Raw genomic sequence first — 15279 nt, 5'->3', positions numbered from 1 at the left:
TGAGAGGTACAGACCTCTATGCTTTCTCCTTTGATTCTTGCTGAATGTGGCTTAGGCTAACACTTATTTCCCTATCCCTAGAAGACTTTTTAAATGTGGAAACTTTTTCACATATTTCTCTGTTTCTGCATTTTCCCAACTTTTTGAGACCCCTTCAGATTTAATCACTCTTGATTGTTTAGACTCTAAATGAAATTATTTTAGACTTTACTCATGTTTAAGAGAGAGGATTGGAGCCTCTTCTCTGAGCACCAGATTATACTGTTAATGGTCTGTATTGCTGTGACTGAACTTCTTGTTTGTCTCAAACTGATGCACCTGAACTTCTTTAGGAGGTTTGGCTATTCCTTTGTTGGCCTGTATCTCCACACCATGTTATTGAGACTCATTTACATTATCTAGACTGTTAACTTGTAATAAAACCTTTTAACGTTATTCTCTGATTCCTAGTTCTTATTGTGGAGCCTTATTGGGGAGAGGATGTAGCCTTACGGCTAGAGTGGTCAACCTCGAAGCTGGGGAACCGGGTTCGAGTCTCGGCAATGAAGCTTAACATCCTGTGATTCTGGGCAAATCACTTAATCTCCCTGTGCCTAACAAAAATAAATGTGCTCTCCTGTAACAAAACTGGTGCTCATGTAAAGCCCTCTCATACCCGATGTCTCTGGTCTAGTTCGCGCTATATAAAACTAAAAAAAAAAAAAAAAAAAAAGTTGACCTACACTGTTAATTAGATATGTTTAACTAATGCTAACTCTTTTTACCTTTCAGTCAACAAAGAAAAGGCCCATTACAAAATCAATGGTAGGAGGTTAGCCCAGCGCTGAATCAGCTTTAAACCCACAGTTAGTAACCGGTTGTAGGTCATAATATTGCATACTGAAATATTGTTTGGCATAAAAATTGTTTTCCTAAATATTGTTCACAAAGATATCGTCCCTTTGGTTGTAGATTTACTTTTATGAACCCTGATGGAGCGATATTTTAGTTAAAATTATTTAGCGCACGTTATTTATGTCAGAAAGTATTCAGACAACAATGGTCTGGAACCACTCCTCAGCAACCTCAATTGCGCCAATAGAAACATTGAAAAGATTACGTTTTAGTAAAACACTTATAAAAAAATTAAGCAAATGCACTGCAGTTTCGCGATGACAGTAGATATAAAAGATGAGCACAGAGCCTTTGTCTGGACTTGATGGCTTATCTGGGCACCGCCTTATATTAAGTAATGTGATCCTCCAGTTATATTTTTGGATAAGGAAAATCGTGGTATTAAGAAATAGACTCAAGAGGCAGATGGAAACTTACATAAGCAGCAGAGTGAAAGAGGCAAATGAAAGAAGCAAGGTATAGCCTCATATAGTAGGTTGACCATCTTACTCCAGATCATCAGGGTCACTGTTTCCAGTCCTGGGCATTTAAACTACAAATCATTGATTTCAGGTCTAATGATCTCAATGAGAGCTAACCAAGGCTACAACACCCAGAATGAATTAGGTTGTAACAAGAAAGCCCAGGACTGAAAACAGTGTCTGTAATGATATGGAGTAAAGTGACTGGGTAGAAGCTTTCCACTACTGGGGAGTTGGTTTCTGTTTCACATTTGCCTTTGGTCATGTTATTATTCTAGTACAGTTTAAATAACGTATTTTAAATCAAATGGTTATGAGTCAGATCAGCCTTTACAACAGGATTCATGGGATCCGGTGGCTCACTGTAGTGATGTTTTGCAGCTATGATTTGTTCCTGTGATAAATGAACATTGTTGGTCGAGGACAAACCATCGAGTAATTGAGATCACTTTCTATGGTAGGTGTGTTGCAGGTGTGTGTTGCAGAAATAATAATTGCTTGATGTCTGCTGATCAATTTGAAATAAATGACATCAAGGTCATTGACACTTTGCAAATGGATATTCCATCTCACAGGGTCCTAACAATACCACATTTTGGCAGCTTAATTGTTTCACTGGGAGCACATTTCCAGCTCTGCACCATTGCAGATTGTTAATTGCTGTTTAAAGATTCCCATTCTGGTTAATAACTATGCCAAATCGCAATTTTGTTCACAACATTTTGAAAAAGTACAGAAATGGCTTGAAATGGGCTGCCTGTATTTTACGTTAAATTTTCATGATAGGGCACACCCAGTGTAACAGGGTCACACGCAAGATACCGCAAGACACTTGTTCAAACCAATGTGACATTTTGTGAATTTAAATTTTGCTAAGGTCTATTGATACAATCACTGGTGAGGATTAACAAACTGCTGTTCTATTCGTGAGAGAGTAGTTCAAATAACAGAATAAAAATGCTACTTACACCTCTTGTTGGATATATGAAAGCATGCGGTTTACTTGTGATCCTGAGACCTCTCCGTCCACATCAGCTAAGAAAGTGTAGAGAAACTGGAAAGTGCTGAAGGGAATCCGAGGGGGCCCACACTCATGGTCGGAAGATAAAATCTCACATGCAATCTTCAGAGTTTTGGCGATAGTCTGTTGAAGAAATAAATGCATAGGGCATCAAGTTGCTGCACTGTAGTGTAACATTGCCTGGAACACTCATTCATTGTCCTCATTCAATGTTTATACAACAGACTCACCATGAGCTATCACTCAGAGCACCTGCTAACAGAGTGCTTCATTTATCTTCTTTCCGGTAATGGCATATATTTTTCATGTACCGCAACACATCCATGTCCATCCAAACACAGAACATGGCTCAGATTTTCCCTGATTCACAGATTTTTGTTTTGTGACCCTCATGTGCTTTTTGAATCATTGATCGCAGAGTAACTCATTCCAAACAAGTACCAACTAACAGACATTCATTTATTTAATAGTCTGATATAGCCTCCTGGACTATTCGGTGATAGAGCACCCAGTTAACTGCAACCTTTCTCTTTGCCAGCAGTAACGATAAAGCGATAACCTTCTTCCACAGTGGAGGAAAGTCCACCTATATGACCATGTAGTTCTACCAGTGGGGTTGGGTGGGATAGCTCAACCTGATATTTCAGAGACTACATTCGGAGCTTCTTTCAAGTAAATATACGCCTCCGGGAAGCACTACAACACATGAAGGAAGGCCCATCGTATGAAAGGATTGAGGGGTATATTACACTGTGAAGAAATCTAAAATATATTAACCTAAGACTATAGTTTAAAAACAAGCCATCTGCCTGTTTTCAGCAGAACACTGTTGTAAAAAAATGTCCGCCCTTGCTGAAACATCTGTTTTAATGTATTGTGTCAACAAGAGATAATGTAATACTGCATACCCCATAATAAGTGGGATGGGCAGCTTGTAGATAAGTGACAGCAAGAAAGGACTCACCCACCGTGAGAAAGACTTTTACAGTCGAAACACATCAGTGTTTGCCATGCGCTATTTTGAATAACTAAAGTATTCTGAGTTCCTGGAGTGCAGTGTTACATTTGGTTGAATTGCTTTGAAAGGGACAATCTCCCTCTACCGTCAGCACCAGCAGCTTTTTAAATATATATATATAGACCGAAAAGCGTTGGTGAAGTGTCAATGTTTTGAGAAGTGAATAAAAGAATGGATACTTCGGATTTACAGAGTGTGGCGTATTTTATTTAATAAAATTGAATTTGGGTTTTGGTTCAGCCCCACGCCTGCACCCGCTGCTGTATGCACTGTGGCGCACATTGTTTGCAAAAAAAAACACACAAACATATCTATATATACATATACATTACATTTATGGTTTAGGGGTGAGTAGGGGTATACAATAAGGGCGCTTTTTAGGGTTTAGGGGTGGTTAAGGTATAGGGTAGCACTGGTGTTTTTAAGGTATGGGGTTAAGGTTCTTGGTGGTATGTGTGTTTTTAGGGTTTATTGGTGGGTAAGGGTATTGGTTAAAAAGGGTGTTTTTATAGTTTGGGGTGGGTCAGGGTGTTGGGTGGTAACAGTGTTTTGAAGGTTTAGGGGTGGGTAAGGGTATTGGGTTGTAAATGTTTTTTTTTAGTTTAGGGGTGGGTAAGACTATTGGGTGGTAAGGGTGTCTTTAGGGTTAATGTCTGGGTAAACGAGTAGTGTGGTAAGGCAATAAAAGATGGCTTTGGATATATACACACACATAAGAGACTTGGAGAAGGTTTGAGCGGCAAAGGCATTCCGTGGGGAAGGATGCTTGGTAAAGGCATGAGTTCTAATATCATACAAACCAAAACCATATCTAGCTGAAAACCAACCAGGTCAAGAGATAAACACAAAGGAAGGAGTCATGACGGCTTCATTTTAAATTTAATATAACAGAGCTAGGATAGTAGTGGACACATGTCTCCCTCTGTGCACCATAGATCTGGTGGCTATCGTCCCAGCAGTTCAGAAAGAACCTTAAGACTGTTTTCGAGTTGCACCTGAATGGTTTCCCATAAGGACTTTGGCAAACTTCCCCAACATTAAAGGCTTACAACAAAAACAATCTTTATTCCCCCATCCATATCTAATATAAAATGTCATGAATTAATTCTTTAGTCACACTTTGGTGGAATTCTCACCTACATTACTCCTGTGTCATCACACTGCTGCTCTAGATAGGACTGAGCTATATAAGTATACATATATGTTGTTCAGAGTTGGGCTGTGCTGCTGTACATGAATTACTATGTATTGGTCACCTGCCCAAGCATTTGTTATTCATTGGTTCTCACCGGCCAAGTGGGTGGTGGTAGATAACCTGCTTCAGCAGCCACCTCAAACTCCACAAGTTTAGGTATTTGGAGCCCAAAGCCGGCAGTGATCCTGAAACCTTTACATGGAGACACATATTTCATCCCTTTTGTAATAAAAAAAAACACATTTCAAGGTTGCTGATTGCCGTGATTTGGCTGGTGGGTGGAGTTACTAGATTAATTGGAATTGCAATATCCATGGTAACTCTGCAGATTTGTTGTCTTTTATCCTGAGACTCTGGGGAAAATTAGGAATTACTTAGAGAAGAGGGCTGAAAGTACAGATTCCTCCTGTAATTTGTCACTTTCAAGGGGACCCTCAGAGACCCCCCCTAGTAATCCCTAGTAACTCCTCAGTATATTTGCCTGCCTTGAGATTCTAGTGCCCCGGGTATCAATAACATTGGGGATTCAATTACTAAGGGAGATAACATTGTCCTTATAATGAGACTCTAAATGTTCTGCATTTGGGATTTTAACGGGTGCACTCCCATACCGGTGAAGGGGCCTGATGTAGTCCATTCAAATGAAGGCAGCTTTCTGTCTATTGTAAACTACAGTGTGGGCTGTGCTCAGTAGACATAATTAATTCCAGTAAAGTGAGTGTTGTTATTTTAAAGAGGGGATGGTGTTCTACAGCAATAGATATGGAGGGTCTCTTTTCATTTACAGTGTTGTACCAAATGGACCATGGTAAATCCGGCAATGGAAATTTTCGGTGGTGCCCCCCCATCCTTTGATGCCCTAAGCACATGCTTATTTTGCTTAATGGTTAATCCACCCCTGATGAGTCCCCATGCAGTGATTGCCTGCTTAAACAAGCAAGAGCTGGTTGAACTGAAGTGCCATCCTCTTATCTGTTTCCTGGTACCTTTTAACCATCACCCATCAATGCTGTCATTCTCACCAGAAAGAGAGCAGGCCGTCACAATCACTGTGGCATTCCAACATTTTGGATATCAAAATGCTGTAGGTGCCAGTTGGGACTGTTAACGGCCTTCCCACTTGATCATTAATACGTGGTTTAAATCGCAGCCTTCAGCCCGGTCAACACTCTATAAACCAGTAATTTCCTGCACAGTTTAGTGCCCTTTGGAGGTCTAAATTAGGGTGATTACCTCTCTCTAGATTATTTCGACACTCTTTCCAGTCCTGGACTTTCGTGTGATAGCCTAATCATTCTGGATATTGTAGTCTTATTTTGCTTCCATTGAGCTAATTAGACGAACACACCTGAAAATCACGAGCTATGGGTAAAATATTCCAGACAGGAGACCATATTCGTAAAGACCTAGGGCCAGATGTACGACCATTGGAAATTGCGACTCGCAAATTGCTAGACACAATTTGCGAGTCGCAATTTCCAATGTACATCAGAGACACTGTTAGCAATTCTCAATGGGGTCGCAAATTACATGCCTCATGAATATTAATGAGGCACTCACAATTTGCGACGCTGAGAATGGCAGGCCCTTTCAGGTATGATGGCCTGCTGGGCTCAGCAGACCTCCATGTCTGGGACTGCTTTTAAATAAAGCAGTTTTTTTTAAAATGCAGCCCGTTTTCTTTAAAGGAAAACGGGATGGATTTTTTTTTTTTTTAAATGAAACGTTTTCGTTTTATTTTTTAAGGGCAGGTAGTGCTCCGTGGGACCGCCACCTGTCCCTAAAAATATCTTGAAGAGGGTGGTAAACTGAAAGTGTTTTGCCACCTAATTTGCGGTCGCAAAACATTCTTACATGGCTTGTGGGGTCGCAATTAGGAAGAGAACGCCCCTTCCTAATTGCGAGTCGCAAAACACTATTTTGTGAGTTGCAATTTTTTGCGAGCCGCAAAATAGTGTTGGTACATGGCCCACAGGGATTTTGCAGTTACAAACGGGTCGCAGTTTCCTGTCGTACATCTGGCCCCTAGTCTAGGCGGATAATTAGTGCACATTCTATACATGCAATTAAACAGCATGTATTTTTAGTATTATCTTCTCAAAAAGCTCATTTAGAGTACCACACTGAATCTTGAGATGACTCTGAGAAGCGGTAAAAACAATACTGCACAGTATTACCACTGGATTTATTATTCAAGTGCAAGAAATGAACAATGTTATGCTGTTCGGTGTGTAACTCACATTTTTTCACTTTCTTGTATGTAATTACTACCGCATTTTCGGACTGTTAAAAGTCACAAAAATGTGTGATGTGAGGTAGAATCTCTCAATTTCCCCAAATTTGCTTTAATGGGATTATGGCACATGTTCCCTATAGGATCACTTTGAATGGATATATCAGTACAAATAAAAAGTTCAGTTGAGAAGGTTATTTAGTATAAAGATCAGAAAGAATTTCCTGAACCAAAACATTACCATGACTTCTTAGTCATCAGCCATCATTACTGAATGATTTGTTCACACTGTTTTAAATATTGCTGATTGTTAATGTGTAAACCTGGAAAGCTGTTCATACTTACAACTCCAAGAGAACTGCATGCTAAGGCCAGGAATTTTAGCCATTCGATTTCATCTGCCAGGCGTCCGACATTCATGATGCTGTCAAAAAGGTCCACTGGAAGACTCAGCGTCTTCCACATCTGCAGCAATTCTTCTGACACTATGGTCAATCTGCCACCCACCTGAAATAAAAATATGGAGCAAGTATTAACAATGCATATGAGGAAGGCTTATTAAGGAATGGAGAGTCCACTCTTCTATCATATGTGGAAGCACCTTATGGGGTATCATACGAGTGATGTTTGAAACTGTTTCCGAACTAGGAAGCGCCTCGGTTAAGAAAAGAATCTTAAGAGCACTGTACGACTGCCCTTCATACATCGGCCCTGCAGATCTCAGTTTGGGTCCAAACAGCTCTTTCCACCTGAACCAGAATGACTTGTTATGTAGTAATTACCCCCTCAGAGGTTTAGGTCTGCATGATCTTCCCTAGGTACATCTTTGTGGACTTTGTGAGGGCAAAAGCTGAAAAGGCCTGGAGGGCAGCAAGTGCCTTCACTGTGTCCTATTGTGCTGCCAAGAAAGAAACAAGCAGTGCATATACAGGAATGAAGATGATGGCTTGGGATTCAGCCAACCCTCAGTTTGTGCAGGTTGGTTGAGTGGACCACAGTCCCATGCGAGTTTCCCCTAGTGGACAAGACAAGCATTGCACTCATATTGATGGTTGGGTGGAGATTTGGTGGGGTGGGAAGTTGCGTACAGTGCAACCAGAGAGTGACGGAGCATAGCGTTGAGGGGCAGAGGAGGAGGATGTTGATAATAGACTACCATGGAAATATTTATAATCAAGATGGGGGAAAGCATAAAGAGGGATACATAAGGACCAAAGGGCAATCAGGGAAGCAAATAGACAAAGGACATTTGTGCGGGGTGGAAGAACTGGTCGCTAGACCATGAGGGAAAAGTGGTTCAAGAAAAGGGGGTGTAGAAAAGGTGGGTTAAGGTTGGGGGGGGAGTGTGAAAGGGAAGAGTAGCACAGGAAAAAGAGACAATGACAGAGGCAGGGCTTAAAAGGGAGCTACTGGGGTCCACAAAAAGGGCTGTTAGGGAACACAGGATAGGCATGGTGGAGGTGGAGGCACTGGGGCACCAGAGTTCAAAGGCAGAGACATTGCAATAGAAATCTTCCCATTAGTGAAGATGTTCAAGCAGCCTACTGCGCCAGCTATTACTTCTGTATACTTTTTTCTAATGTCTTTTCACCTAACTTTTGAGCTTCCTCTAAAATTTCACAGGCAGTTCTGGGTGTTTATATTCAATTGGAGTTGTCACTCTCTTGGAATATGTTATCTGCAAAGTAAATAAAAAATTTTCCTTTATTATTTTCTGCTTGCTTTCCTCTCTTAAAGGCAAGTGGTCTCTGCTGCCTACCTTAGCTTAGAGTTTTTCGCTACCAGGACATGTAAAACTTAGAAGTACATGTCCAACCTTTCAAATACACTGCACCCTGCCATATGGGCTGTTTAGGGCCTTCCCTAAGGAATACTTATATGTATTAAAAAGGAAGGTTTAGGTATGGAAGAAGGTTTATTTTGCAAGGTTATAATGGCAGTTTAAAACTACACACACAGGCTGTTATGGTAGACCTGAGACATGTTTAAAAAGGCTACTTAAGTGGATGGCACAATAAGTGCTTGTGGCTGACTAGTGATATTTAATTAACAGTCCTTTGGTACATGTCGTGCAACTTTACTAGGGACGTATAAGTGTAAATGTGCCAATTGGTTGTAAGCCAATTTTACAATGCTTAAAGGAGAGAGCACAAGCACTTTAGCACTTATCATTGGTAAAGTGCACAGAGTCCTAAGAGTCAACAAAAACGGTTCAGAAAACAAGAGGGGTGAGGGAAAAAGGTTTGGGGGTACCCTGCAGAGAGGGCCGGGTCCAGCATAGGCACTTCAGTACTGACAGCTCATCTTTTTTTTGGGATACATTTCAGAAATGCAGCTTGCAGGATGTTGTATGCTGCCAAGATATCTCCCTGTGCAAAATCATCTTGATGTGGATTGAAGCAAAGGATGCAGCTAGTTTTGAAGATGGGGCGGGCTGGCAAGGGGTGCCAAGTTCCATCAGGGTGGGGGTGATGTGTATGTTTGAATTGACATTTTATAAACAAATTGTGAGTAAAGTGATGTTTTTATTTTTTCCCACAGTAATGGCATACCAGAGTTTTTGTAGATGTAACTTTCTAGCAATAATCTTTTTTATACTCATGAAAGGGAACTGCTGATATGCATTCTTTTGCTTTAACATGACATTGCGAAGTGTTTCAATTTTTTTTTTCCAATTTTTTTTTTCAAATGGGCCTGCCTCAATCAAGACTGTATGGCACAATTTAGAGATCAGGAATATTAATTATATCAACCTTCAATAATAGCACATCCAATACATTGCCTCCTGCCACTTTGTCATGGTAAGTATAATAACCACTACTCTTACTTACACCTCTATTATTGTATACATACCTTATAATGTGGTAATCAGGTCACTATAGCAGATGTGGTGTTATTGTCATGGGATGGCAGCACCCATCTTTAGGCTAAGCTCGCGAGGATTGCTAACAGTGCTGAATTTGAGCTGGTGGGTGCCGGTGGGGGCCACTAGCACTGATTTGTGGGGATCGGCTTATATTATTCCTCATCAGACATTTCCCAAGAGCAAGAGAAGGAAAACACTCAAATGAGACAGAAGGAGAAAGAGAAGGACAAAAAATCGTCACCAAGGGAGAAAGGAGAAGATTGCAAGATTGAGACAGAGGCAGGCAGTGTCTGGCAGTGGACTAAAGAGGCCTGAGGTGGATTCAGGAGGACTGAGTCTTGGTATTCAGCATGCTCAAATTTAATAGCACAGGGCTTGTGGACACCCTTCATTTTACAAATTAAGCACTGGTTGGAAGCCAACAGTAATTGAAAAAAACAGGCCCCCAGGTGGTAAGGGGGCGTGATAATCTGTCAAACACTCAGGGACAGATGCACTGGACTGTGAAGCCTGTATTCAGCCCCTCTTTCCGACCAAGATCCTGCGTGTGCTGAAATGAAAAACCAAATCTGGAATTTCATTTCTAAAAGGAACATTTATGGAGGTAGAGTGTGAAACCCAAGTCAATAAACCAGCACTTTCAACACGTGTCACTAAGAGATCAAACATTTGTGGCCAGATGTATCAAACAGTTTTAGCCATTCTGTGTCTATGGGAAAATGTGTTCATACATGTGTTCATACATCTGGCCATTGATCTTTAGTAACATGGTAGTTATAAAGGGGCCCTGGTTAATTACCTCTGAGGCTCCATGCAATGTGCTCTTTTATCTTTGACTGGTTCACCTTTCCCTAGCTGAGCTTGTTACTCTGCCTGATTTAGACACTAGAGTTACCGTCACTCGAGTCCTTACAATGTTGAAAAAAGTTTCAGTTCTTGGTTTTAACAGTGCACCGTTTGTAGTTTCAAAGTGCTAGCATTTAGCATCTGTTGTGAAGAAAGCGCCTTGAAACGTGTGTGCTTCTGGGTGAGCGCAGAAACAGCTAGTTGTGGTGTATGCTCAGGGTGCAAAGAGCGCAGAATTATGCAGCTCATTGACAAGGCGGCTACGTGGTGGTTAAAAAAAAGGAAAAGTACTTTTTTGAGAAAGCATGAGTTGGAGAAACTGACAATGTGATAACATCACTGTAAATGATGCCAGGTATAAGAGGAAAGTCTCATGGTTTAAGTGCAGAGTTAATAACGCATTTTAGTTCTTTACGGGTGAAGGTTATAGACACATTACACGGTGTAGATTATAGAAACAGAGCTTGAAGTATGCAGGCCCAAGTGGCGCTGGGTAGATGCACAATAGAGTCAAATTAAATTCAAATGAGGTCAAAGTATCACTCTTTCAAAATAGCTTGCGTAATCAAAGCATATCAAATTCTGCTTTTTCGTTGTGTTGGATTTCATTAATTCGATATACATGTGTCGGAGGATGTCATTTTGTCTCCTAAGGGACTATTTGCAGATGTCAGCCCCATAGACAGTCTCCAGTGGTTTAAGTTTCACTCTTTTGATGTCTCTGTTCTCTTCTTTGGCTCGGTACTGAGATGTTGGCTCTAGGGGCCACTAGAATGTGATTGGATTTATGCATGTTTTAGATGTGCACAAAAACAATATTAGTAATCAACAAAAATGTAATGGGACAAAATATTCTATCTGGGCTCACAGATGTGATCACAAGAATACAATGTGTAGTAGCCTCTTTTCATTCAGATTAGGAAGACATCAAGCTTTGCAAAATATATGATCATCAATCAAGTTTGAAAGACCCCTTTATCCCGTTGCCTGTCATTCGTATTTAAAATACTTCTACTTGGAAACCTGCCTAGAGGCAAATTGAAGACAGAAAAAATATCCAATGTCCATGGTCTTTCATGAAATCTCAGGAAATCCTCATCTATTTGTCACAATTAGGCATTTAAAGAGTTATCAGAGTTACAACAAGACCCACTGCCTTCGAGCCATTCCATGAATGTAGTATATTTATTTATAAAAACTTTTTATTGAATTTTTGGGTTGCAACAAATCTGCAGTAGATACAATAGACACTCATTCATTTGGAAACTTAAGGCTTAGGTTAGCATTTCCGAACATCGCCTACTCTTATTACCCTCCAAGGACCCCATATCTTCCGATGTTTGTTCAAGCATTCCCTGGTCTAATATATACCCAACTCCATATAAGTGCTTCTCTACCCATTCCTTGATGCTAATCTGAAGTCGGAGGATTGTTATTGGTTAACTAGTGATGGGTAGTATACCTTTTGGCTAATAAACATCCACTTGGTGTACCAACTGTGATAGACTGGAGTGAATACTAACTAGCCTTGATGTACTGACAGACCCATGTAAATAAAAAAGTACTACAGTTACCCCCCCTTGCAACTCCGCAGTTTGTAGATCGGGCTTTACCCTTTTTCACTAGATGGAAGGAGGCATAGTAATATCTGAAGTAGGAATTTGAATTGAATTAGACAGGGATGAACTGATATAGCAAATTCACAGGGCGCCTTTGTCCCCTCCACCCATTCTTTCTCTTTTAACGTACCTAAATCATTTTCCGATTGGGCGGTTAATGTCTCAAAGCAGTCAGTGGCATGTATTATTAGTTAGTGGTAAATCTATGAGATCTGCCAATGGGCTCAATGATCCTTTTTGCTTCAAGAAGTCTGTATCCAGGGAGTGCAGCCAATTTTGTGTGATATGTAACTAAGGTATGTCACAATTGATGGTATCTGTGGAACCGGATCTCATGAAGCCCAAATTCTTCCAGTAGTGCCTCAAAGGATTTAAGATGACCTGCCTCCCAGACATGCCTTACTTACGGTACCCCAAACAAATCCCACCTTTGAGATTCCCTGGAGTGTGGTCACTTGAGAAAGTTGCTTCTTCTGTCACAGTGAAGTTTCGCACAATTAACCCCCCAAGTTAATCCAGTGCAGTGCCTCCCTCCATGCATGTAAAACTGCCTCAGTGGGTAAAAGGAGGGAGTCTGGAATCTGTGTTACACAGGGAATAATGTGAGTAATGCATGGCCGCTAAACAGTCCACTTGTAATCTTATCACAGGGATGTTACTGGCTCTAAAAAGTCAGTTAATCATAACAACTAGTTGAGCTGCCCAATAATGTAGGTGGATATCAACCATGTCAAGACCACTGTCTTATGATGGCTAGATGTATTTGTCCAGGTGTTTCCAGAAGCTTTCCCACTCCGCAAGAATGAACCTGTAACTGCCTTGATTACTGTAAAGAAGTTGTCTTGGATACGTTTGGAGGGCTAAATACAACAGAGAAAAATCAACAAATTGCCAGCATCCATGGACCTCCGGTTCTTCCAACCGCCATCCCATTGAAATCCCAGAACTAAGCCATCCCTCCTAATCAGTGTTGCTAATGGCTCCCTTGCCAAAGCAAAGAGTAGCAGTGATAACAGGCGTAGTCTAACGGTGCTTCTATCAATAGGGAATGGGTGTGTAAGGTAGCTGTTAACAGGCACTCGTGTCTGCGATCAGTAACAGAAGAGGTGGACAAATGCTATTAAATTAGGTCCAAATTTCATTTTGCGCAAGATTTTCTAAAGCAATCCCCATCTAAGGGATTTGAATGCCTTATGGAAATCAATGAGCATCAGATCACATTGGCCTATACATTTCTGTGCTCAATTGAGGGCTATTTGGAGTCTTTACAAAGTGTATTGCACTTCTTAGTGGCATAAAAACCATGTTGTTCACTGTGGACCAAAGTGGGCGCCACTTTTACGAGCCCACTCACCAAAGCCTTAGCAATGACTTCGACCTCCATGTTAAATTACAAGGCTGGCCGATAGGAAGAGCAGCTTTAGGATCACAACAATTGTAGTACCTGTAAGGCATAAGGCAGTGTGCCTGTTTGAGCAATCTCACTGAATAACCAGAAAAGATGCTGGAGTAAAATGGAGGCTTATTTTTATTTCAAATTCATCTGGGAAGCCATTAGGGCTGGATTTTGCCATGTTCCTCCCCTATTTAGGTGAGCTTCTAGTGTGTCTCGGCCTTCTTGGAAGACAGAAAGGATTGGCAATTCTTCGGTCAAAGGGCGATCCAGGTTTTAGATTGAATGTTTTCAAGGTGCAGATAGTTGTCAGTGGAAGGCAGCAAATGCCTCTGCAATAACGGGTGTTTCCGTGTCTGTTGCTCTGGTTGAGTTTGTAATTGATACAGTTGTTTTGTTTTCTGACGTTTGGCAAGCCAGTTTAATAATATGCCAGATTTAACCCCCTTATAATATATGGCATAATGTATACGACAATGCGAAGTTAGACATAATTTGTATGCCACATTATGTGTGAGAGTTTGCAGCCTGTTTGAAACTGTTTCAACGTGCTGCAGCAGAGGCGTAGCTAGACCTTTTGCCGCCCATGGGACGGTCCCTGTTTTTGCCGCCCCACAATGGCTGCAGGTAAGAGCCAGGTGCGGGGGGGGGGGGTAGGGCAGAGACAGACGACGATAAGGGTTAAGGTGCCGCTGCCCCCAAAACTCATGACACCCAGGCCCGCCCTCGCCCCCCTCCTTGCTACGCCACTGTGCTGCAGTACATGTGGCTTTTTGGTTGTGACCTATTAGCATACTAGCTCTAGTGTCTTCACCTCAAGCTCTGCTCTTTCTATCTTGCGACTATGCTCTCTACCTTCTAAAAAGGAGGAATTGACCCAGATTAGCCCTTTATATGCTTCCCATAGGGTGAACTATTTATCTACAGAACTATTGTTCAATTCAAAGGAACTTTTCCTCTACAAGGGATGTTGGTAACGCCCCTTCTATGAAGGACCCCACATTTATACACCAGATAACCTGTAATGCATTGGCAACTTGCCCTTTGTGACATAGGAGTCCAAACGCTGCAAATCTTGCTCAACTCCTTTGCCAGTGGTAGTGCTTCTCGATCAGAGGTAGCTGTCTAGCTTAGGGCCTCTAGCAAACAGGGTGGTAGTGGAATCGGATTCAGCCAAGAGATGATTTAGAATGCTTTTCCCATCTTGGCCAGCTAGCCACGTCCTCATGAATAAAATATTTCAAATGTTACACCTTTATTGAATCCAAACTTGAATTCACTTTATATAAATTAAAAGAATGTTTGAATTTGTAAACCTGCCCATGTTTTTATTTACCCACTTTCTCATGTATGAGATGGATTTAACGCATGAATGTAGTATTCCACATGATACTTTTAATGCATTATATTTTTCTTTAAAATACTATTTAATTCGTAAATTCACTGCGAAGCACGAGACACACGTGTGTTTGCTATTACTGACAAAAAGTAAGATGGACCTAGAAGTCATCAAAGTGCATTGCAGCTTAAGTTCAACCCTGTGCTGTGCAAATTAATATGGAAACTATATCTTAACTGAGGCAGAATGTATGCTACATTGGTTCGTTAACAATGATTGTTCAAATTAGCTAAAGTCGAGCCAATTCACATTAGTAAATTTGATTGGATTTTTCCTTGTTGAGGAATTGAGCGGTTTTGGATTCATGAAGCACTGCACTTGCTTCTGTTATTGA

General features: G+C 41.1%; 2 protein-coding genes across 9 annotated transcripts in view; one reads left to right on the top strand and one right to left on the bottom strand.

The window, feature by feature from the left end:
• The window catches only part of LRRC20 (leucine rich repeat containing 20), a 1457380-nt gene that overhangs the window by 1135569 nt on the left and 306532 nt on the right, over window positions 1-15279 (top strand). The gene's annotated exons all lie outside the window — the stretch shown is intronic.
• Window positions 1-15279, bottom strand: part of LOC146867232 (ropporin-1-like) — a 315883-nt gene that overhangs the window by 39609 nt on the left and 260995 nt on the right. For all 5 annotated transcript variants that reach the window (XM_085614858.1, XM_085614864.1, XM_085614861.1 and 2 more), the window contains 2 exons: window positions 7168-7329; window positions 2324-2499 (listed from right to left, as the gene is read on the bottom strand). In XM_085614858.1, coding sequence (XP_085470984.1) covers window positions 2324-2499; window positions 7168-7329 — 338 coding nt within the window. The remainder of the gene's footprint in view (window positions 1-2323; window positions 2500-7167; window positions 7330-15279) is intronic.

Source organism: Triturus cristatus, chromosome 1_2 (assembly GCF_964204655.1).
Source record: "Triturus cristatus chromosome 1_2, aTriCri1.1, whole genome shotgun sequence".
NCBI lineage: Eukaryota > Metazoa > Chordata > Amphibia > Caudata > Salamandridae > Triturus > Triturus cristatus.
Note: the sequence above shows the minus strand (reverse complement) of the source record. Positions and strands in the feature narration are given on the sequence as shown.